Source organism: Apium graveolens, chromosome 11 (genome assembly GCF_009905375.1).
Source record: "Apium graveolens cultivar Ventura chromosome 11, ASM990537v1, whole genome shotgun sequence".
In the NCBI taxonomy this organism is placed as follows: domain Eukaryota; kingdom Viridiplantae; phylum Streptophyta; class Magnoliopsida; order Apiales; family Apiaceae; genus Apium; species Apium graveolens.
In genome coordinates, this window is record NC_133657.1 from 2698277 (window position 1) to 2722084 (window position 23808).

The 23808-nt window shown below is 36.5% G+C and overlaps 1 protein-coding gene across 11 annotated transcripts; it reads left to right on the plus strand.

Moving 5' to 3' along the window:
• Positions 1 to 10331: 10331 nt before the first annotated feature.
• LOC141697168 (putative pentatricopeptide repeat-containing protein At3g15200) lies at positions 10332 to 18968 on the plus strand. 11 transcript variants are annotated; one of them, XM_074501423.1, is made up of 7 exons: positions 10332 to 11981; positions 12540 to 12596; positions 15087 to 15198; positions 15630 to 15756; positions 16277 to 17552; positions 17675 to 17771; positions 17808 to 18968. In XM_074501423.1, the coding sequence occupies exons 1-5, from the start codon at positions 10423 to 10425 to the stop codon at positions 16282 to 16284; spliced, it is 1863 nt and encodes a 620-aa protein (XP_074357524.1). In that variant the 5' UTR covers positions 10332 to 10422; the 3' UTR covers positions 16285 to 17552; positions 17675 to 17771; positions 17808 to 18968. The 11 variants fall into 11 exon arrangements, with proteins under 11 accessions (XP_074357524.1, XP_074357523.1, XP_074357522.1 ...); XM_074501422.1 differs by having other exon boundaries at positions 16277 to 16412; positions 17491 to 17552; positions 17675 to 18965; XM_074501421.1 differs by having other exon boundaries at positions 17675 to 18962.
• Positions 18969 to 23808: the final 4840 nt, after the last annotated feature.

Below are 23808 nucleotides of genomic sequence, written 5' to 3' on the forward strand. Positions count from 1 at the left end.
ATCCATTACCACTTTTTCCTCATTCTTCACTAAGATTACTAGTGACTTTCTTAATGTCAGAATAGGTGCAGACAATCTCTTACATTATGTTGAGAGTATCAATTATAATGATCTGTGTTTCGGGACTGTATATAAAGGAAAGTTTCGTAGTGGTCATTTTGTAGCAGTAAACATAGAGAGCAACTCTAAAGCTATTGGGAAAGAATTCATTAATGAAGTTGCTACAAATGGGAAGATTCATCATGTCAATGTGCTGGAACTCATTGGCTTTTGTTCCGAAGGTCCAAAACGTGCTCTAATCTATGAGTTCATGCCTAATGGATCCTCAGAGAAATACATTTTCTGCAAAGAAGAAACAGCCTCCTTGAGCTGGGGTAAGATTTATGAAATATCCTACAAGGTGGCAACTGGAATTGACTACTTACATCGAGGTTGAGACATGCAAATTTTGCATTTTGACATCAAGCCTCACAACATTCTTGTAGATGAGAATTTCAACCCAATCATTTCTGATTTCCGGCTGGAAAAATATTGGCGGGATATCATACAAAGCAGATGTTTATAGACTTGTTTATCCGGCTTTAAAGCAGTGTCATATCTCTTTGACCGAGTAAATTTGTATTGTTCGGTACTAATCAAACAATGACAATTCCGTTAAGTGGACTTATTGACTTATAAGTCCGTAACAGCTTATTGACGAGTGTTCGACCCAGCTTATAATTTGTGACCCTTTCAACTTATAAGCTGATAAGTTGAATGTTGGTAAGGACGTATTTTTTCACAACTTATTTTTGATTTTTCGTTTTTTTATCAATTTTAATTTTAGAATATTTTTTTAATGTTAATATATCTTAAAATATAAGAATTAAGATAATTATATATAAAAATTATTTATTTTAATTCATTTAAATAAAAACAATTCTGACTTATAAGTTAAATTATTCAAACACTTATATAACTTATAAGTATTTATTAACTTATCACTTATTACTCACTTATTCATTTTAAGTCATAAGTTATTTATCTTAAGATTTCCCAAACGGGCACAATATTTCATACTTAGTACATAATTCTATAATATCATAATTCACCGTCTCAATAAATTCCTAACATTTGAAATAGACTTTCTAATTTACTATAGTTACATAAATTATTTTAAATACTTTTTTCTTCCGAATCAAAGTTAAATATTTAAACTTTTATTAAAAAAAAATTAAAAGTTAGTTATGAATCTATAATAGATGAGAGTCTTACGATACGTGCCGAACCCGAACTCTATGTTTCATATGTTAAGAACTTATTTGGACGAAAAGAGCAACTTAAATTAAGTGTGAAGTCATGATAAAATGTACATATTTTTAAACTTTAAGTATGAAGTGAAGTAATAGTGCCCGTTTGGGAAATTTTAAAATAAATAACTTATGACTTAAAATTAATAAGTGGCTTAAAAGTGATAAGTATATAATACTTATAAGTTAGTTAAGTGTTTAGTTAATTTTACTTATAAGTCATAATTTTTTTAAAATTAAATGAACTAAAATAAATATTTTTTAAATATTATTATCTTAATTCATGACTTTTAAATTAACTTAGCATTTAAAAAAATAAATTTAAAAACTAAAATTAATAAAAAAATTAAAAATTAAAATAAGCTGAGAAAAAATACGTCATTATTAACATTCAAGTTATCAGCTTATAAGTTATAAATTCAACTAATAAGTTGGGTCGACAAACAGTCATCAATAAATACTTACGAGTTTATAAGTTAATAAGCCATTTATTTAGTGATGGCCAAACAGTCCAAAATGTTCATATTTTTAAACCTAAATTTTAAAAAACAAAACAACTTCCACGATCCTGTTTATCGTCTACTTTTTAGTTATTTAATTATATTTTCATGAATCACAAGTTTCTTCGACGTTTGCTAGTTGTTGTTGATACAAATAAATTATAAAAATATCAGAGAGAACTAATATTAAATTAGAAAGTATAAAAATATATTCAACCTATGCATCCATAGCTCACTAATATATGCTTAGACGGGGCTGTAGCTTTCCCTCATCGTTGTCTCCTTGGTTTATACTAAAACCGTTGCTTTCGCTTAAACACGATCTATGATAACAAGTTTAAAATATGGAAAAAAGATCTCAAATGTCATTATTTGGCAGATCATAAATGTCATTTTAAAACAGAAGATGAAGTTCCATAGTGTTATATTTTCAAGTTTAAAATTTTATTACAAGGGGTGTTTTGTTCACATTTTATTCATATCTAAAAATATTTTATTATTTTAAAACCCAAATTAAACCCTTGATTTGAGAATCGGTGAAACCAAAAATATTAAAAAGTGAGTTGTAATTTAATAATTTTTAATATTTTAGGATTTATCAATGCGTTTTTGGATTTTGGAAATATAATTAAAAAGTATAGAAAAATGATAAACCCATGCATCCTTAGCTCACTAATTTTATTATAGATTATTAGAAAAAATAAAACCTCTAATATCAATTAAAAAAATTCTTAATACAATCGTGAATAAAAAATGATCACATTGTTCTAATACTATTTAAACATGAGAATACGATACAATTTCCGAATACGATTTTAGATGGAATATGATCAGAGGTTCAACCATTCATAAATATAAAAGGATTGTTCTACCAGTCCTCGAACACTAAAATATGATGTAATGATATAACTGTAATATGATTTAATATTTTACTATATACAACTATATAATATACATGACAAAAAAGTAATTAAATTCAACATTCATATATTTTTTAATATGTGCATATTTGTTAAAACAATATTGTAATAAACTATAAAAAATATTAATAGTATAAATACAAACATCACAAGTAACAATATACGTACATTAAACAAATTCTAAAATAAATATATAAAATTTTTAAAAAAATAAAATAAGTAAATTTTAGAAAACCGTGGGTTAGAGCACTTCATCCCATTACACTATTTTCAAATTCAACTACAATTTCAACCAATCAACACTAAATTTTACACAATTCTTGTACTATATAAATTATTTTATTACTAAAGAACAAAAATAAAATTAAAAATAATAAAATAATAAAATATAAATGAAACAAATATATTTTTAATAAAAAATATAAAAATATACAAAAATTTTAAAAATTATGATAGCTAACATAACTTTTAAAAATAACTTTTGACGTGACACCGAAATTTATAAGCCGGTATTGAAAGGTTACCCGTAGTTAGAGATGCACAAAAAGCCCGGGCCCGAAAATCTGGCCCGGCCCGATCCGGTCAAAGCCCGGCCCGGTCCGGTCCCGGCCCGGACTTCGGGCCTCGACGGACCCTATATTTTTACGCAAAGCCCGGCCCGACTCGGCCCGGTTAAAAGCCCGGACTTCGGCCCGGCCCGGCCTGATTAAAAGCACGAAAAAACCCGGTTATAATCTGTTAGAAATATATGTGCATTAGTTTGATGATATGTTTAACAAAACACTTAAGTAGAAATCTAGTGTTTGTAGCCTCAACGGATAAGACCACTTTGGCTATCCGTTGATGGTGTAGCTTTACTTAGAAATAAGTCTAGTGTTGTAGCACATTTCAGTCTCTGAATTTGAGATATAATTCTTAAATGTTGAGGGAAATTATAAGTCATGTTGACTACTAAAGGATATGCAGATAGGAAGGTCAATTGTAAATATTTCATGCCTTGTAATTTTGTATAAATGAAATGGTGTCAACGGATAACTTAAAAACCTTCAACGGATGAGAAACAAAGCTTCAACGGATGTCTCTAAAGCTTCAACGGATAACATCCTTCAACGGATGAGTGCATCAACGGATAGAGCTTCAACTGCTAACACATCAACGGATAAAGCCATCAACGGATGAAGGCTTCAACGGATGTTCTGTTAAATAGCAGTTGACAAGTGGTAGTTGTACCTACAAACAGAGGCACATGGGTTGACAGAGACAACTGAGATGTGATAGCCTATTTCAGGAACATCAGAAAAAGCAGCCGTTCTACTCTAGTATAAAGAGGCAATAGTCAACAATGCACTGGAGTAAAATGGAGAAGAAACAAGTGGAGAACTTATTTTATTATTGTACTTTTTATCTTTGTCTTCACTTGTAAACTTGGTGTTATATAAACCAAGTAGCAGCTAGTAATTAGAATAGAATTTTTCCAGAGCTGTTTAGAAAAATCTTGAGAAAAATTATCTAGTTTGTACTAGGATGCAGCTGTGATCAACTTCTTGAATCACAGATTTTCTGAAATACCATCTCTGGTGGAACAACAAATCCACCAGAAAAGTTTTTAAGGTCTGTTGTGTTCTGTACTTTTGTGCTTGAATATATATATCTGTCTGTATTAGCTTAAAGCAATTTACACACTTGTTTATTTTAAACACACAACCTTTGAAACTGCTCAAAACTTGAAAAAGTTTTGAGATTTACATTCAACCCCCCTTCTGTAAATCTCATTGTTAGTTCACTAGGAATAACAATTGGTATCAGAGCTAATAGACCTAATAACATCTATTATGCTAGATTCTTTATGTTATTGGCTAACCATGTTGCTGAAGGTTTGGTCATTACGAATGAGAATAATAAACTCAAGTGCTGGGCACAAGAGAAAAGAGTTCTTGCAGACTTATTGAGAATGGATCTCAACAGCAGTGTGCCATTGGTATATTTACCAATCATGAATGCACCACAGGTAGGTGAGGTAATTGCTTCTACAACTCCTACTTCTTCCAACCCCTCTATTTCTTTATCTTCTAGTGTGGCCATTGAATCTGTGACAATGCCCCAACAGATTCCTACCAAGGTCACCAAAACTAAACTTTCAAAATCAAAGACAAAGAAAACCACCTCTGTTGTTTCTCAAAAGACAACAGTTGTAATACCTACCATTAACCCTGAGGGAAGTGAACAGGGTGTGAGAGGTGAGGGGAGGGGTGAACATCAAAGAAACCCCCAGGATAAGGAAGGAGAGAAAAGTGCTTCCCAAGTTAGCCAAGCCACAGTTTCTCAAAAAGCTGTGGTGGTTGAAAAGGTTACTAGCATATCCCTAGCTGCATCCTCCCAAAAGGATGTAACTATTGAAAATAGTTCCCAACCAGGAACACACAAACGAGGGAGGGACACTAAAGCCAAACACTCACCAACAAAAGCCTTTATTAGAAGAAAGAGAGCTAGAACCCAATCTTCTACACAGGGTGCACACACTGCACATATACATCCATCTGTATCTATGCATTCTCAAACTCAGTTTGGTGTGGCTCCAACAAATATGGAGTCACAGCCCCATTCTCTCACAATTAACACACATCAATCACCACACACTTCTTCACCATCTCTAGATATGGATATGTTATTCCCATCAATTCCTGATTCTCCCTCTTTACAACTCAGGGAGGAGCCCCACTCAAATACAGGTGATCATCATCTTTTAGATGATTTGTTGGATCACCCACAAATTCTTTCAGATGTAATTGAAGGATCTGTGTCACCAAAACTCATATCAATCTACACAGATTCAACAGTTATATCACTTTCAATTTCTACTTCTTTTCCTTCTTCAACGGATATCACTCATCCGTTGACAAGTGGTTGTTCTTCAACGGATAAGCTTAACAGCAGTTATCCGTTGATACCATCAGTTTCACCTTCAACGGCTATTCCTCATCCGTTGATAGTCTCTACACACACAACTGAAACAATTCCAAGTGTAGAAGACTTGATTACTGTACAATCACTTCTAGGACTGAGGGAAGGGAGTGACAATTTGAGTGAGAGGCTGGGTTGCTCCCAGGCAAAAGGAGAGACTGAGAGCTCAAATATGCATGCTATTTCTTCCAGCATGGCAAAAGAAAGTGAGAGGAGTATCACCTTAGTAGGTGAAGGTGAGGGAGTGAGTTGTGTGAGCCAGGGGGAGCCCCTGATGCAAGAACATAGAGAAAATGAGAGAAAGGCAGGTACAACAGATATAAGGATGGATCCAGCCATTGCTAGTGAGTCAATGATTGTGAATGATGCTGAAAAGAAAAGACAATTTCAGCAACATTACAAAGCTGTAATTGATAACATTTCCTTGGATGCTGACACTTTTACTCATCCTGTTTCGGCCTATCAAGTATTGGCTGCACAGGGCAATGTGGAGGCAGAAAAGACACTACATCTAGTACATACAACAGCATCTCTTCAAAGGGACAAAACTACTATTAACAAGATGCCTTCAACAGCTGGTGAGTCATTTGAAGAATTTGGAGTAAATTCTGATGATGATGACTTTGTTTCTTCTGATGGAAGCATGAACTTAGGGGGAGATGAAGGCCCTAGTTCTATTCCAAATCTACCTGAATGGGCCTTCACAAAGGAGTCTACAACAGGGCAATTCAATGTCTCCTTAGTCAAACAAATCAGTACTATCAAACAGGCCATTCAGAAAACTTCTCATGCTGGTACAAAGGCTATCCTTACAGCTCACTTGGATTCACTGCATCTCATGAAGTTGCAGCAAGTAAGACAGAATCTGAGTGTGGATGAACTCAGAAAGGATATTGCTGACTTGAAATCCTACAATTCTGAAAAATTGGATTCAGTCATGCCCTTTAGTACAATGCAGGACATTTTGTTGAGATTGAAAAAGGAATCACATACTGAAAAGAGGCTGGCCAAATTGGAAGACAGAGTTCAAGTTATTGAAGATTCTGTGGCCACCATTCTTCACAACCAACAATCTCAAACAAATCTACTTATGCAGCTGGCAAAAGCACAGGGCTTGACCCCTCTCCTTGATGATAACAAAAAGGGGGAGAGTAAAAGGGAAGGGGAAGGAGAGCCATCTACAAAAATCCAAATATCTAAAGTGCTAGTTCCTGCCATCACTACTTCTCCAATCATTCAAATCAAAGGAAAGCCTGATGGAATTGATTTAATCCAGCTAGCAGCAGCTGAAATTCAGGTGAAAGAGCAAAGGAGGAGAATTGATGAAAGGATGCAACAGCTGTTTGGCTCAACACAAGATAAATCAATATCTGTGAAACATAGCACAAAGGTTGAACCAATCAATATGGAGCACAAGCCAGAAAGGAGAAATAAGGTTGGAGAGACTTCTTTCAAGAATCTAAAACCTATGGTTCTCAAGCCCAACACCAGATCCAGCAAGGACTCCACAAAGAACCCTCTAGACTTTGCTCAGATGAAAGAAGTGGACTTTCCTCTTCCAAAACCTGATGAAGACAAAGTTTTGGGTACAAGCATCATAAAACACAAGGAGACCATGGATGAGGCAGTAAGGAGAAACATGGCTATTATCTTTAGAGAGGGAAAGAGCATATGTGTGATGCAAGGACATTCCAAATTCTCAATAGCCAAGAGGGAAGAAACCAAAAGGTTAAAGAAAGAAGCTGAAAAACTCAAGGCTGACAAAAGAGCACAAGCAAAGCTTGAACAAAAGCTAAAGTCAAGTCTAGTTGAAAATGAGAAAGGAATTGAAGTCAGGGGTGAAGACAAGATTGCAAACTTAGATGAGGTTTTTGGGAGTATATTTGGTGAAAGTATGGAGGAAAAAGAGGAATGGCAGAAGGGAAACAGAAGAAAGGCCAAGGCACATAGAAGGAGTGAAGGCAACACTGAAGAAACTAAATCTCTACCTTCCATACCTGAACCCTTTGTTGCTGATCCCACTATAAACATCCATGGTGAACCAATCATCCCAAAAGAGGAATCTATTGATTGGGACACCATCAATTTGCCTACCTTTTTAACCACTCTTCCACTACCAAAGAAACAGAAAAGAAAATCCAAATCTACACCTCCCCTAAACTCTAAGAAATTCACTCAAAAACATAAACCTAACCCTAAGCCACCAATTTCTAAAGATGATTATGTTCACATCTGTGACATAAAAGAAATTTCAGACATTGAACTCTATCTGGATGAGCTGGAGGATGTAAGGGGAATTGTTGCTTACAGACAGCTACCAGAGAGATTGGTGTTCAGATACAAAGGAGCTGGGGAAAGAACATGGCCTCTCTACAGGATTCTGAATGAAGGCTACTCTACCTTGATCAGAGTCTTCTCAGCCATACAAAAGGATTCTGGCTTTACCAGGACTGCCAAGACTGAAATTCTCAACAAGATTGCCAACATAAGGAAAACTTGGAGGGAGCCCAATGCTTTGCCCAGAACCTTACTCATTCAAGAAAGGGGAACTACAATTCACAAATCACCTCATTGGTTGATGGAATTCAGAGATGATAAAGGAGTCAGAAGATTTTTCAGACTTGAAGACCAACTCAAGATTGCCAGCAATGAAACTCTCAAAGAAATGCAATCTAAGTTGGATATCAGTGATGAAGATGAAGCTGAATTCTTCAGACAACTCCAACTCCAAATTGAGGAAAATGACAAAGGGCTAGGAAAGAAAACCAGGGATCAAAGAAGAAAAAGATGATTTGCTCGGGCTAGAGGAGCACCCTTGGAAACACTGTAAATCTTCAATTACCTTCTAGTACATACACTTTTGCAGCACTTTTAAATTTCTACTTAGTTTCAGTTCATATATTTGTTAAGTGTTTTGTTATCATCAAGTTAACCTTGAATTTATGTCTACAATTCTTATAGACATAAATAGGGGGAGATTATTAGGAATATATGTGCATTAGTTTGATGATATGTTTAACAAAACACTTAAGTAGAAATCTAGTGTTTGTAGCCTCAATGGATAAGACCACTTTGGCTATCCGTTGATGGTGTAGCTTTACTTAGAAATAAGTCTAGTGTTGTAGCACATTCCAGTCTCTGAATTTGAGATATAATTCTTAAATGTTGAGGGAAATTATAAGTCATGTTGACTACTAAAGGATATGCAGATAGGAAGGTCAATTGTAAATATTTCATGCCTTGTAATTTTGTATAAATGAAATGGTGTCAACGGATAACTTAAAAACCTTCAACGGATGAGAAACAAAGCTTCAACGGATGTCTCTAAAACTTCAACGGATAACATCCTTCAACGGATGAGTGCATCAACGGATAGAGCTTCAACTGCTAACACATCAACGGATAAAGCCATCAACGGATGAAGGCTTCAACGGATGTTCTGTTAAATAGCAGTTGACAAGTGATAGTTGTACCTACAAACAGAGGCACATGGGTTGACAGAGACAACTGAGATGTGGTAGCCTATTTCAGGAACATCAGAAAAAGTAGCCGTTCTACTCTAGTATAAAGAGGCAATAGTTAACAATGCACTGGAGTAAAATGGAGAAGAAACAAGTGGAGAACTTATTTTATTATTGTACTTTTTATCTTTGTCTTCACTTGTAAACTTGGTGTTATATAAACCAAGTAGCAGCTAGTAATTAGAATATAATTTTTCCAGAGCTGTTTAGAAAAATCTTGAGAAAAATTATCTAGTTTGTACTAGGATGCAGCTTGATCAACTTCTTGAATCACAGATTTTCTGAAATACCATCTCTGGTGGAACAACAAATCCACCAGAAAAGTTTTTAAGGTCTGTTGTGTTCTGTACTTTTGTGCTTGAATATATATATCTGTCTGTATTAGCTTAAAGAAATTCACACACTTGTTTATTTTAAACACACAACCTTTGAAACTGCTCAAAACTTGAAAAAGTTTTGAGATTTACATTCAACCCCCTTCTGTAAATCTCATTGTTAGTTCACTAGGAATAACATAATCTGATTATTCTAATATATTTTCTTATATATTTATAAATTCACATTTACTATAATTATAAATAATACTTTAAACACATATATATTTACATATTTGTGATTAATAATATTATCTATATAATTCGTTGCATAAATAATGAAAGAAGATATAATAAGTACACTATATATATTTGAATATCATTGTCATGAATATTTGAATATCATTGTTATCATTGTTATCATAACAATGATAAAATATATTATATAAACATGTTTGTTTTTTGCCGAACTTAAATGTTTTCAACGAAGTAATGTTTTCCTAAAATATTCCATGTAAACTAATACATTTTTACGATGATCTATGTAAACTAATACATTTTTACGATGATCTAGTCGCTAACATATGTATTCTTTGGAATCTCTAATAATACAAGATCCGATTTAAATTAGATAAAAACCCGGCTCGATCCGATCCGGCCCGAAAAAATGCCCGGTTAGGCCCGTCTCGAGGGCTCAAACGGGTTTTGACATTTCCAGAAAGCCCGGTCCAGCCCGGTCCGGTCAAAGTCAAAGTCCAAAAAGCCCTGTCCGGTCAAAGTCCGGTAAGGCCCGGTGAAAGCTGGGCCCGGTGGGCATCTCTACCCGTAGTCTACAAAATTTTAAAAAAAAAGCCCGATTTTTTTCGCATACAATTTGCAGAACTGAGAACACACCACGCCCTAACAGAAAACTGAGAATGAAGTTTCGATCACTAAGTTTAGTAATACTGAGATCAACCCAATTCACAAAACACAGCCCTCACATTCTCATCCCACCAAAATCTCAATTCCAAATACGACGTCGTATCACTCAATGTGACAGTACTAGTTCAACTGGGCACTTGGACAATCAAGCAATCAAAATTCAAACAATTCTCCAAACAAAAGCAAACCAAAATGTTTACGAAATCGAGAGAGCTTTAAACCAGTGCCATATCTCTTTAACAGAGGACTTGGTGCTCAATGTGCTAAAACGACACCGTTCCGATTGGAAAGCCGCCTATGCATTCTTCATTTGGGTCTCTAGAGGTGAAGATGGGAGAGATTATGTGCCGGGTAGCGGCGCGTATAATCAGATTCTTGATGTGCTAGGTAAATTGAAGAGATTTGATGAGGTCCACCAGGTGCTTGATGAAATGTCTAAGAGAAAAAAGGGGGTTTTCAATGAAATTACGTACCGGGTTGTGGTTAATAGGTATGCTGCAGCACATAGAGTGGAGGAAGCGACTGAGTTTTTTTATAGGAGGGTGCAGTTTGGTTTGAGACTCGACTTGGTTGCGTTTCAGACTTTGTTGTTGGCGTTGTGTCGGTATAAGCATGTGGAGGCTGCGGAGTTTTTGTTTCATAGTAAGCAGAAGGAGTTTAAGATGGATATTAAGACGAGGAATATTGTGTTGAATGGATGGTGTGTTTTGGGTAGTTTACGTGAGGCGAAGAGGTTTTGGAATGATATTGTTACGTCTAAATGTAAGCCGGATAAGTTTACGTATGGGATTTTTATTAACTCGTTGAGTAAAGCGGGGAAGTTGAGTACTGCGGTTAAGTTGTTTAGAGCAATGTGGGAGAAGGGTTGTGACCCTGATGTGGCGATATGTAATTGTATTATTGATGGTTTGTGTTTTAAGAAGAGGATTCCTGAAGCGATTGAGATTTTTAAAGAAATGAATGATCGAGATTGTTTTCCGGATGTAGCGACCTACAATTCGCTTATAAAGCATATATGCAAGATTGGTCGAATGGAAAAGGTTTATGAGCTTTTAGATGATATGGAACAGAAAGGAGGGAGCTGTACGCCGAATGATAGAACTTATGGTTATTTGTTGAGCTCAACGAAGAAGCCTGAAGATGTTCAACCAATATTGGAGAGGATGGAGAGAAATGGCTGCAAGATGACAAGCGATGTTTTTAATTTGTTGCTGAGACTTTTTATGGAATGGGGTAATGAAGAAAGAGTGAAATCAACTTGGGTTGAGATGGAGCGGAGTGGTCTGGGACCTGATCAACGATCCTATACAATTATGGTTCACGGTCTTTTTGAGAATGGTAAGTTAAAGGATGCACTGCAGTATTTCAATCAGATGACATTGAAGAGTCTAGTGCCTGAGCCAAGGACCAAATTATTGGTTAACGCCATCCACATTAAGTTGCAAAATAAGAAGAATGAATCAGGGGATATAGGAGATATCGGAGATGTAATGGACAAAGTAAGTTCGTTAATTGCTTCACGGAGGGATAGAAAGAAAAACAGAAAGGATAGGTAGTGTTTGTGCAAGTTATAGATTAGAACATTTAGACACAATTTACTCGCATGATAAAAATTGATACCATAGCCAAGACAAGCTACTCCAATTTAATTTAAGGTTTGAGGATTAAGTTTGTTTACGTTGATGTTCTCATTTTATGGAAAGTCAAATTCATTTTTTATTTGAAATGGACACTGTCGTAATGCATGCGTCATTCCCTGACTCTCGAGTTATAAGTTATAGTCGAATTTCTCAACTATCTACACTTTACAGACTTATAAAGCTTGCTCTTTTCTAAATGAAACTATCACCGTGGCAATCTAGTTACTACAACTATTACCACGGACACTCTCGTAATTATGTTGATGCACTAAAAGAATTCCCGAAATCACCATCAAGCAATTGATGGAGAAAGCAGTGCCACAATGTCTTCATTATTGTATTGTTGTCAGCTCATCTCCACTATACTTGTTCCTTTACTGGAAGAGGTGAACAAACAATTAGTGCGACTGAAGAAAACCAACTGCGGATAGGAGTTGAACTTCGAGCTAATAAGTTTTATTGACTTTCAGGTTTAATAGGGAGCACAACAAAGAGGTTGCTATAAAAGTGATTGATCTTGGAGATGCGTGAGTCTATATTGTAAACAACTTTGTTCTTTGTTTTGTATTTCTACACACTATCATGTTTCTTACTTTGACGCACTTAATTGCATACATTGCAGTCAGTACAGTAAATTCTTACAAGGTCTAACGTCTCTTGATGTTACCAATCTGGAATCTATGTATCCATAGGATAAAGGTATAGCTTAGCTACAACCTTGATATTGTTTTGAAGTTGGGATTTATCGAAATCTCTTTATCAGCGCTATGAAAAGCATGCCAATTAAGCATAAGATCTGTGAGTTAAAGAAAGTGCTTTATCAACAAAAACTTGCAAAAGCTCACGAGTTTTTGCTAAAGACAAAATTGCCCTTGATGAAAGAAATCCAGAAACAGAACCCCACCTGCATCTGCCTCTCCTCCTCCGTAAAAGAGAACCTGTTAGGAAACATAATAAATAGAATAAATATTAAGTCAGTTACGAATCTGAATAATTAGTGTGTGCATCAGTTATGGATTTCAAAGGGAGGATTTGGTGGGAATAATAATATTTTAGCTTTAATTTAGGGATTGTGAGTTGAGATTGGGGTTATAAATAGGGAAGCCATTTATATGTTTGGGGGATGAAGAAATAAGATTGACTTATGTGTGTGGAGAATGGGTGGTCTCTCGAATACCACCTAGTTGTGTGTGCGTGTGTTTATCGATAAAAGAATTCGTTTCTTTTTATATATATATCCAAAGAGCGGGCCTGGACAGGTCCTAACAGTGGTATCAGAGCACCTCTGTTCTTGGGGCAACGACAACTGCAAAATAAGTTGAAAATCGAATCGACGACTTCCAGGGAATTTTTTTTTTTGTAAAGATGCAAGCAAAATTTTTGAAGTTGGATATTGAAAAGTTTCAAAATGACATTTCTTTCCTCAAAGAAGGTATGGTTGCTATACTTGCAAAATGGACAACTATAGTCGCAAGACTACTGGACCATTTTCGTCTGCTCGTGAGGATTCGCAAGGTTTGGAACAGGCCCAGAAGTCGGTCCACGAAACTGAGGAGAAGCTGAAGGGAGTAAAAGCGAATGATAGAGAACTTAAATCAGATTTTCAAAAAATTGATTTTGGAAAACTTCAAGAAGATGAAAGGTCTCATCAGCAACCACCAGTATTGGAGGTTTTAGGGCAGACTCCATTAAATTCTAATAGTGGCAACAACAAAGAACAAGAGACTTGTTTGTTTGATGTCTCATCACCTCCAAGCTCATCCATGTACTCTTTATCACAAAGACTTGAAATATTCGAAGGCTTAAAACTTGAAGGTGGGTCGTTGAAGGCTGAAAGTTATTTTGACAGCTATTTTGAATTAGTAAACCTCTCAACACCAACTAAGAAGGTATGGTTGGCTGTAGTATACTTGAGAAATGATCTTTTGTTCTTGGACTATTGCGGGGAATATCAGCGGCCTTCTTGTAACTGGGAGGAATTTAGAAAATTATTGGCGGAGAGGCAGGGGTTCTGGATTAGAAAGAAAAGGAAAAAGAAAGAATGAGACAATTTTCTCATTTGAACCTTGAGGACAAGGTTCAAGTTTGGGCGGTGGGTAATGTTAGGAAACATAATAAATAGAATAAATATTAAGTCAGTTACGAATCTGAATAATTAGTGTGTGCATCAGTTATGGATTTCAAAGGGAGGATTTGGTGGGAATAATAATATTTTAGCTTTAATTTAGGGATTGTGAGTTGAGATTGGGGTTATAAATAGGGAAGCCATTTATATGTTTGAGAGAGGCAGAAATAAGATTGACTTATGTGTGTTTGTGGAGAGTGGTGGTCTCTCGAATACCACCTAGTTGTGTGTGTATTTATCAATAAAAGAATTCATTTCTTTATATATATATATACAAATATAAGGACCGGATAGGTCCTAACAGAACCTTAGTATCTCCCGTCTCACATTTTTCCTCGCCATACCTTTATTGAAGTTTTTGTGAGTTTGCGACTTTCGCACACTGCGGTGTAGTCTATTACCTCTCTTAAGTTTAGCACCATATTGGGTCAATTGTTTTGTGTTTTCTTGTCCATTTAAAATATGACATGGTCAACTTAAAACTGTTAAAAGTCTACAAAATCATTTTGGCAGGAAGTAGGAATGTTGAATTTTCTTCTATGATGAACGTTTTTATTGTTTTTTTTCCTGTAAATACTGCATATTTGATTCCATCCATTAATATATTTTCTTATCTATGAGTTATTTTTTCTTGTTTATTTGATTGTATTTGTCAAGAAATTTTAAGGTAGCAAAACCTTTAACTTGTCTTAGTCTCATTTGTTGTTTTATTAACCCTGATGTTTGTCTTTATATTCTACAGAGAGGATGAAATTGGAGACATCTAGAAGGCATATCCATCTTATATGGAATCCCAGATTAGATGGACTCTTACCATCTTATATGGAATCCCAGATTAGATGGACTCTTACGTAGACTCTTACTAAAATGTACATTTTTCATGAAATTGCAGTTTTGTCACAATGGCGGTCTCCTTATATTACAGAGTACTACGGATCTTATCTCAGCAACCTAAAGTATGGATAATAATGGAATACATGGCTGGTGGCTCAGTTGCTGATTCAGTGAGTTTTACTGTTGTTTCTTCTGATGTTCAATTTATCAACTCTGAACTGTTGCGACAAGGCCAAATTTTTAAAAAGTACAGTTATGATATATTTAAATTGGTGCATAAGAAAACCACGTTTAAAGCCCTGCATGATAAATGGAGCTTCTAGTGACCTGATTCCTTGCTATTATATATACTCTGCTATCAGACGTAAAGCGATTTAAAACTTGGATATTTTGGGCGGTGCCTAGTTTTTGGCTTTGCGTTTAATTGTTTTTTATGTTATATTCTAGATTTCTTGGGTCCTTGTGAACTTCTGAATTTTTTATTATAGCAGGGTTTTTAATTTGTATACAGACTTTGTTGTTCTGTTTTTGCTTAATTTTGTACTCAGAGATATGATATCGTATGAGCACAAGATGTAATGCTAACCACCTTCTACTACAGATGTTTCTTGTGCAGATTCAGCCAAATCATCCATTAGATGAAATGTCCATGGCTTGCATTTTGCGGGACTTGCTCCATGCCGTTGAATATCTTCATAATGAAGGGAAATTTCACAGAGATATTAAAGGTTAGCATCCTCATTTGTCTATATTTAAACATCAGTAGTATTCTGGAGAAGATTATCACTGGTACTCGATCTCCAGTAAGAGGCAGCAGTGAATTCTAAGTCGGCCTGTCCAGCGTATGTCAGTTGATAGCTAAGAGGCTAGGATAATAAGCCAGTTTTGTATAGGAATATGTGAAAGAGGACATGTATCTATTCTTAGATTTCTGTAACTAATTAACTTTTTCTTTATTTACTCCTAAAATTTTATTGATGATTCTTTTGGTTAAGAAGAAACAACCACTTTTTCCTTCCTGGAATTTACACCAGAGTGTTTTTTGACAGCATCTCTATTTTATTTTCCAGCTGCTTATATTTTATTGACGGAGAATGGTGATGTTAAGCTAAATCTATGTTTTAGAAAAAAAGTCTGTATTAGCCTTTCTTGAGCAACAACAATTATGATAAATGCATTTATGTTGTTGATAATGCAACTCCCAGTGCTAATTTGCTTATTTAGTGTGTCACTCTATTATTCTGCCAGGTTGCTGATTTTGGTGTTTCTGCACAATTAACAAGAACAATCTCTCGGAGGAAGGTACCACTCGTCTTTAATATGCTTTGGTTGTTCTGATTTTGACAGTTGGAAGTGGTACTTCTAATGTACACTTATGTATCAGGTATGAGCCCTTTGTTTTCAAGTTTTTTTCAAACTTTACACCGCATGGCCTTTAATCTCGTTTTACCATAAACGAGCAAATTTTAAGGGTATTAAAGGCTACTCTGTTAATTGTGCGGATAGTTTTAGGATGCCATCCAAATTCCAGTATACCTTATGATGCCTTTTATTTCCCCTTGTCTTAGTAGATTCTCGTTTTTGAAGTGTTTATCTATTAAACTTCGTTTCAAAATTAGTTGCGTCGGTACTTGATTTATATTTCCCCACTCTTCTTTATCCGGTTTGTGGACTTCTAGTTGCTTTCCATATTCTTTTTCATATTTGCCTTATTTTGGCGATTTGCCGTTTCGCCTTTACTGGCCACCAGGAAGCAGCTATAGATGGCTATCTAAAATCATCTGTACAGACATATTCTCCAGTTGTCATGCCATTTATAAAAAAACTTTGTGTTCTGTGGGGATCTAAGGATTTGATAACCAGTATTAAGGGCTGACAATTGAGTGCGCTCGTATTCAAATTGCCTTGTTCATGTGCATTACTTTTGATTACATCAATGACAGCTCAATGTTTAAAAAAACTAATGTTTCCTGGGATCCATAATGCTGTTGGACAGTCCGCCCTACTGTAAGCAGTTATCCAGTAAAACTGATCTGTTTACATCAAAATAGAGAAATGATTAAATTGACTGCATTTGGGTTTGGGTACAAGTATGAGATGTCTCGCTTCACATTTCTCTAAATGGTAAAGCTTGCCTAGATTTCTATTAGCTTGTTAAGTACTGGACACTACGTGAATTGAACAAACGGTTGACCACAAAGGAATTTTCAATTTTGAAAATTGTCTTGGAAAGAATGATAGTCACCGTACAGGATGCTATAGAACTGATGCATAATGAGAGTGTGTGTATATATCTATCAATAATACATCTATCTGTATGTAGATAGATAGTCTAAGCTCTCTCTATCTATAGATAGTTGGATATATGTAAATAAATTTTATTGCTCTCTCTCATTACAAAAATTGTACTTACACTTCACTGTTATCAATTTTTCCTCGTATGACCAAATTTCCAAATAAAGGAAGATGGAGAAACCATTAGAACTGGTACACAGGCTTTAAGGAAGCTTCTGGCACAGTAAAGGTGACAAGGAATCCAAAAGTTGAAGATACTTTTTTAGTTTCTTTTTCTTTTTCTGTCAATCAATTTAAAGTATTCGCCCTGGATATGTTGATTGCGTAGCTAAGTGGTGCCTATGTTCACAGTGGTTAGGTGAAAACTCTAAAATCTGCTGGTTAGGTGGGTCTAGCACCGGAACAGTGTGTTGTAAAACCACCTCAAGCTTGAGACAGGAGAGCAGAGGTTTCAGTCAATCAAGCCCCGCCAAGGAGAGCAGAGGTTTCAGTCAATCAAGCCCCGCCAAGGAGAGCAGTGGTCTGGGACCTGATCAACGATCCTATACAATTATGGTTCAAGGTTTTTTGAGAATGGAAAGTTGAAAGATGTACTGCAGATTTTCAATCAGATGACATGAAGGGCCTGGTGCCAGAGCCAAGGACCTAATTGTTGGTTAATGCCATACACTTCAAGTTGCAAGATAAACAGAATGAATCGGGGGATATAGTAGATGTAATGAACAAAGTTCGTTAATTGCTTCACGGAGGGATAGAAAGGAAAACAGAAAAGCTAGGTAGGCTTGTGCAAGTTATAGTTTAGAACATTTTAAAGTTATTTACTTGCATGGAAGAAATTGATACCATAGCCAAGACAAGCTACTCTATTGTAATTTAAGCTTCCAGGATTAAGTGTGTTTGCGTTCATTTTTATCACGAAGACGAAGGTACTCAGGTACTCACGCTGACTAGTCGACACGAAGGTACTCAGGCGCCGATGGTCTTGAAGCCCGACTTGTCATCGACTAGTTGAAATGAAGGTCGCCCAAGAGTCTCGTAACCCGACTTGTCTTCATAACAATAATTGTGGTGTACCGTGCATATTTTGAACTTACTATTCTATTACTTTTGATTTAAATTATAAAACCAATATTTTCTAATATATTATTTATTAAATCAAGTAATTATATGTATAATGAACATTTTGTCGACTTTTTACGACTAGTCGGGCGACTTATCGACTAGTCTTCATGAATTTACTCGGACGTCGAGGGTCGACTTGGCGCCGTGATAACCTTGTTTGCGTTGATGTTCTCATGTTACGGAAACTTCAATTACCGAAGTCCATTTATCCTAGGCTTGTGTCGACACATGTTCGCAACAATCCTAAGTCACACACATGTTTATCAACACGCATTCTTGCAATCAGAAATCGCTGCAGTAATGCAATCTAGGCAACTTCAGTATATGATTTATTAGAGAAGAGCTTCTGCAGCATCAATCCTTAGTATATGATTATCAAAAAAGAGCGCCTCCAGCATCAACAAACGCATAAAGTTATCAGGCATCAACGGTGCTGCTCCGGGGAAGAAAAGAATGCCTGTTAAATGCATGTGATTATTAAGCTTACCTAATCACATGGATTGATTGTAACTCTAAGTTGAAAGCATGATATATAGACGATATTATGAATTGTTTTATTCTGCCATTATGTTATGAATTTATAATTGCATGATTATCTGATTCGAATGCTAATAACATGATATTTTATTATAGATGATATTTTATGTAAAGTTTTCATTATTTGAACACTAACAACATGATATTTTATCACATAGATGATATTTTATGTAAAGTTTTTATTATTTTACTATATCGCATTAATTTTACTAAACGTTTATAATATAATAAGAAGTTGGAGTGAACTAAGTCCTAATGTATAAATTAGCCGACGTTCTATAAATTTAAAAGAATGTTATATGTACAAATTAGATGATGCTAATTTAAAAGCATGTTGATTTGCAAGCTAATTAAAGCATTAAAGTTAGGGGTGTTTGTTATGAGGTAATTAATAAGAGAATCAATTGAACACATTCTGTTGTTGATGTTTGTTTAGTGAAAAATAAAAATTGTCATTCTCTTTCCCGTTTTTAGTTTTAAATTTATCCCAAATCCCTCAATGCCCATATTTGCTTTCCCTTTCAATTTTTTTTATTTTAATTATATTTTAAATACGGCAATCCAAAAAATAGATTCATACTTAAATTATTTTTCAAAAATAAAAAAATATTTTTTTATTTAGTTTTTATAAGACAGAGTCAGTTCAAGTCGAGAAATCGTCAGGCAAGTTCTCCTCCAGGCTCTCCTCAAAACAATTTTAATATTTAATTTATATGTTAATTTTTTTTTAAAATAAAGATGTTATAAATTATTATATTAATTTATTTTAATTAAATAAATTATATAGTTATAAATATAAAATATATTGACTATTTTTACATTATATGATATTAGAAAAATCAAATACCAATATAATCAAGTAATTTTTCATTCCGTTTCCGAATCTGAACCATACAAGTAAAACAATTTATGATCATTTTTTTCCTTTATTCTCCTTTCCCTTTCTGTATTCTATTTCATTTCCCTAGGACGAACCAAAAACCCCCTTAGTTTTAGTTTCATGTGTATACTTATAAAAATAATTTTTGGTTTAACTTTTAATTGATGAATATTTTATAAAAACTAGATTTAGTAATTATTAGCATGTTGATAGTACATATAGCTCCTGCAAGAGGCAGACCCGGACTCATAACTACATCCAGTCCCACACACCACTAGTCCTAACTGGCCCAGTCCCGCAAGCCCAACCTTGAGAGGTCCCAACACGTGAGGCACACGCCAAAACGCATGATAGGGGTAACTGTCACCCATCAATGATGGGAATAATCAGATCACGTGTAAGAGGATCCTCAGAACATTCCTCGGCCAGTCCCGCGCTGACACGTGTAAAGCATCCACTCCAGCCAAGTGTCATCCGCTCTTAGAGCCAATGGCCACAATTCGAAGGTACCCACCCAAGAAGGTAAGGTTTTGGGGTTAATCACTCTCTTACACTCATACACACACAAAACCACCTTTCATTCATATCTAACTTCATTTTCCCCAAAAGCGAGTTCTTACTCTCACACCGGAGGAGCCGCAGGACCCAAACCCCCCTTCCGGTGTTGTTTTGTAGGAACCCCACGACAGCTACACCACCACCGCGGTGAAGGATCCAGGAACGGCGTCGAAGGAGCAGCCCCGCCACCAGGAGTTATCATTTGGTGCTAGAAAGAGGGCTCTCCATCCTTGGGTCTCGGTGCCCCTGGATTCACCTTCATCAGCAAACTCTTGAAAGAGTCCATTTATTTAACTTGTAAGAACTCAAGTAACCAAACTCTTCCATAAACATGAATGTTGTTTATTTAAGCCACGTTTGTGTGTGCTCGTTATTTTAGGTCACGTTTGTGTGAGCCCTGTTTTGCTGATTTAAGCCATGTTTGTATGTGCTATTGTTAGCTTTGATCATTTTAGAACCCCGATTTCGCTCTAGTTTGAATATTGCCTTTGTGTTCTAAAACCCCGCTACGCTTATTCTACCACATTGTCGAGTAGTCCCAGAAGATTGTTTAGACTAGTCCCAGAAAGCTGTTCGTTATTGCTTGTTATTTTTTGGGATAGTTTTTACGATTTTCGTGAAGCAACCTTAGATCCATATTGTTAGTTGAATTTTTTTGTTAAATGTTGTTGGTATTTTTGAGAAATTGCAAGACCAGGAAAGCATACTTCTGGGAGACCATCTGCTAGTACTCAGGTCCAGGAGCCAGACCACTCCCAGGCCCTTGATCCAGGAGCCGACAGAGAAGCGTTCCAGGAGCAACCATTGCAACACACTCCCGTTGTGGAGAGAATTGTAAACACCCGGGATGCCAGAAGCCTTATTAAGCTGAACCAGTACAAATACACTAATGTCCCGGTGGTCGAAGATCCCATGGCCAACCTTACAAGTGATGAACTGGCAGAAGTAATCTGGCTCTACAGGCAGGAGCAAACCCGGCTCCAAGAAGAAGCCGAACTTGAGGAAGATTCGGAGGAGTCTGGGGACTCCCAACAATCTAAGAGATCTGTCTTTGACCGGATTGGAGCTAAGGGGAAAAAAAGAAAAAAGGATCAGGGTAATAAGAAAGAAGCAGAAGCAGCTAAGCAGAAAAGGTTGGAAGAGATGCGGGAGCAAATCAGAAAAGAGGAAGAAGCAAAGCTCGAGCTGAAGATCCAAAAAAGAATGCAGTTAGAAGAAGAAAAGCTACTGGCCAAGTCTAGGACCAAGAGAACCCGGAGGGATCCCACTCCGGAGCTGATTTCTGATGATGAAGAAGAGGAGAAACATAAAGACTTAAAATATATGATCTATAAATTGCAAAGGAAGATGGAAAGAGACTCAAGAGTAGAAATTGGGGAAACATTAACTCCTTTCAGCCACTCCTTGGAGGCTATTCCCGGCAGCGGGACTTGAAACATTATAATTTTGATTCTTTTGATGGTCTGGGAGACCTAAAGGAGCACTTGAACTACTTTGAGCAAATCGCGCAAATATATTACTACAATGACTTGACGAAATCAAGGTTCTTCGCATCAACTCTTATGGGAGGGCCCCAGAGATGGTTCAGCAGGATCCCCTCCCGCAACATCCATAATTGGAAGGAGTTCCGCACTTCCTTTCTTCAGATATTTCGATCAAACAAGATGCATGAAATGCATATGTGTCACCTGGAAACCATCCAGCAGCATGATAATGAGTCTCTCTCTACATATATGCGTCGGTTCCAGGAAACAATCAACAAAGTCTTGAGCTTGGATGAGCGCGAAGCTCTGAGCATTTTCAGGAAAAACTTGGACCCAGAGCACAATGAGAGATATATTGTCGAATTGATCAATAAGGAGCCACAAAGTCTGGCAACAGCTTACTCCATGGCTGCCATATTCAAAAAGGAAACAGATGTATTACAGGCAATGAGGATGACCTGGAGTGGGGGATCCAGGAGTAAGAACACTGATGACCGACCGAAAGGGGGTTACCATCAGGACAAAAAGTTCAAGCAAAACCAACAGAACCAAGAAAGATAAACTACTCCGGTTTTTCAAAGACTCGGTCCTAAGCCGGAGTCCAAGAGCGACCCAGGACCCGCGAAGCAGCCCCGGGAGCCGAAGCAGGAGCCGGACTGGACTCCTATCAACATGACCCAGGAAGAAATCTTGAAGGAGGTAAAAGGCAAACCTTTCTATTATCCTCTGAAGCCAATGCAAACTCCTCCGGAGAGCAGGCCTTATAATAGGCAGTGCGATTATCATGAGACCCATGAACACAAGACTGAGAACTGCTTATCACTCAAGTACTTCATTGAGGACCAAGTGAAGAAAGGAAATATGAACAAGTACTTAGCCCGAGACAACAACAACAATAACAGAGGCGAGGCGCAGAAGAGAGGAAAAAACGTAGTTAATGTAGTCCTAGGAGGCTCCCACTCCCCACCTCGGAGCCCGGACTTCGGCGAAGAAGTCCTCTCAATCCAATCACTCCCAGATCTGGTGATATCCTTCAGCAATAAGGACTATGAAGGAGTCAACCCTCATCACAATGCAGCTTTAGTTGTCACCCTGAAAATCTTTGATAATGAAGTAAGAAGAATGCTCATAGACAATGGTTCGTTAGTAAATATTCTCTTCAAGCACACAATGGATCAAATGCAGTTAGGGAGTATCCACTCAAATGATTGCCGGGAGGATCCACTCTATGGGTTCGGACACAACTTAGTCCTGATTCAAGGGACTTTATATCTACCAGTCATTTTTGGAACTGCTCCTAACCAAGTAACTCATCTCATAAAATTCTATGTCATCAACACTCCTTCATCATATAATGGAATTATCGGCAGGTCAACTCTAACTATGATGCAAGCAATAACTTCAATCTCCCATCTCAAAATTAAGTTCCCAACCCCGACAGGAGTCAGGAAGATAAAAGGAGATTATGGAGTTGCCGAAACATGTTACAGTCAGGGGTTAGTAATGACAGAAACCCACCAGGACAACAAAAGGAAGGCCACAGTCCTTCGCAAATAACAAAGCATCAAGAAGCACTAAACCCGTCTAAGGGAAGAAACAACAAAAAAGGTGTAACTCATTGAATCAAGTCCGAACCAAGAAGCAAACATACCAAGTCCGCAAGGACCGGCAAGCAACCAAGTCATTTGGTAGTCGACAAGGCAAATCAGGTCCTAGACCAAGCTAGTCCTACCATGCAAGCAACCAAAACAAAAGAATCAGAACAGGTGAACTCCTACCTAAAGAATAACTCCGAAGCCCGAATTCATCAAATGGTTTCAAACAAAGAACAAGCAAAAATCGAAGTTGCAGTTAAAACAAAAGAAGTCCAGATTGATGAAAGCAGCCCTAACAAGAAGATTAAA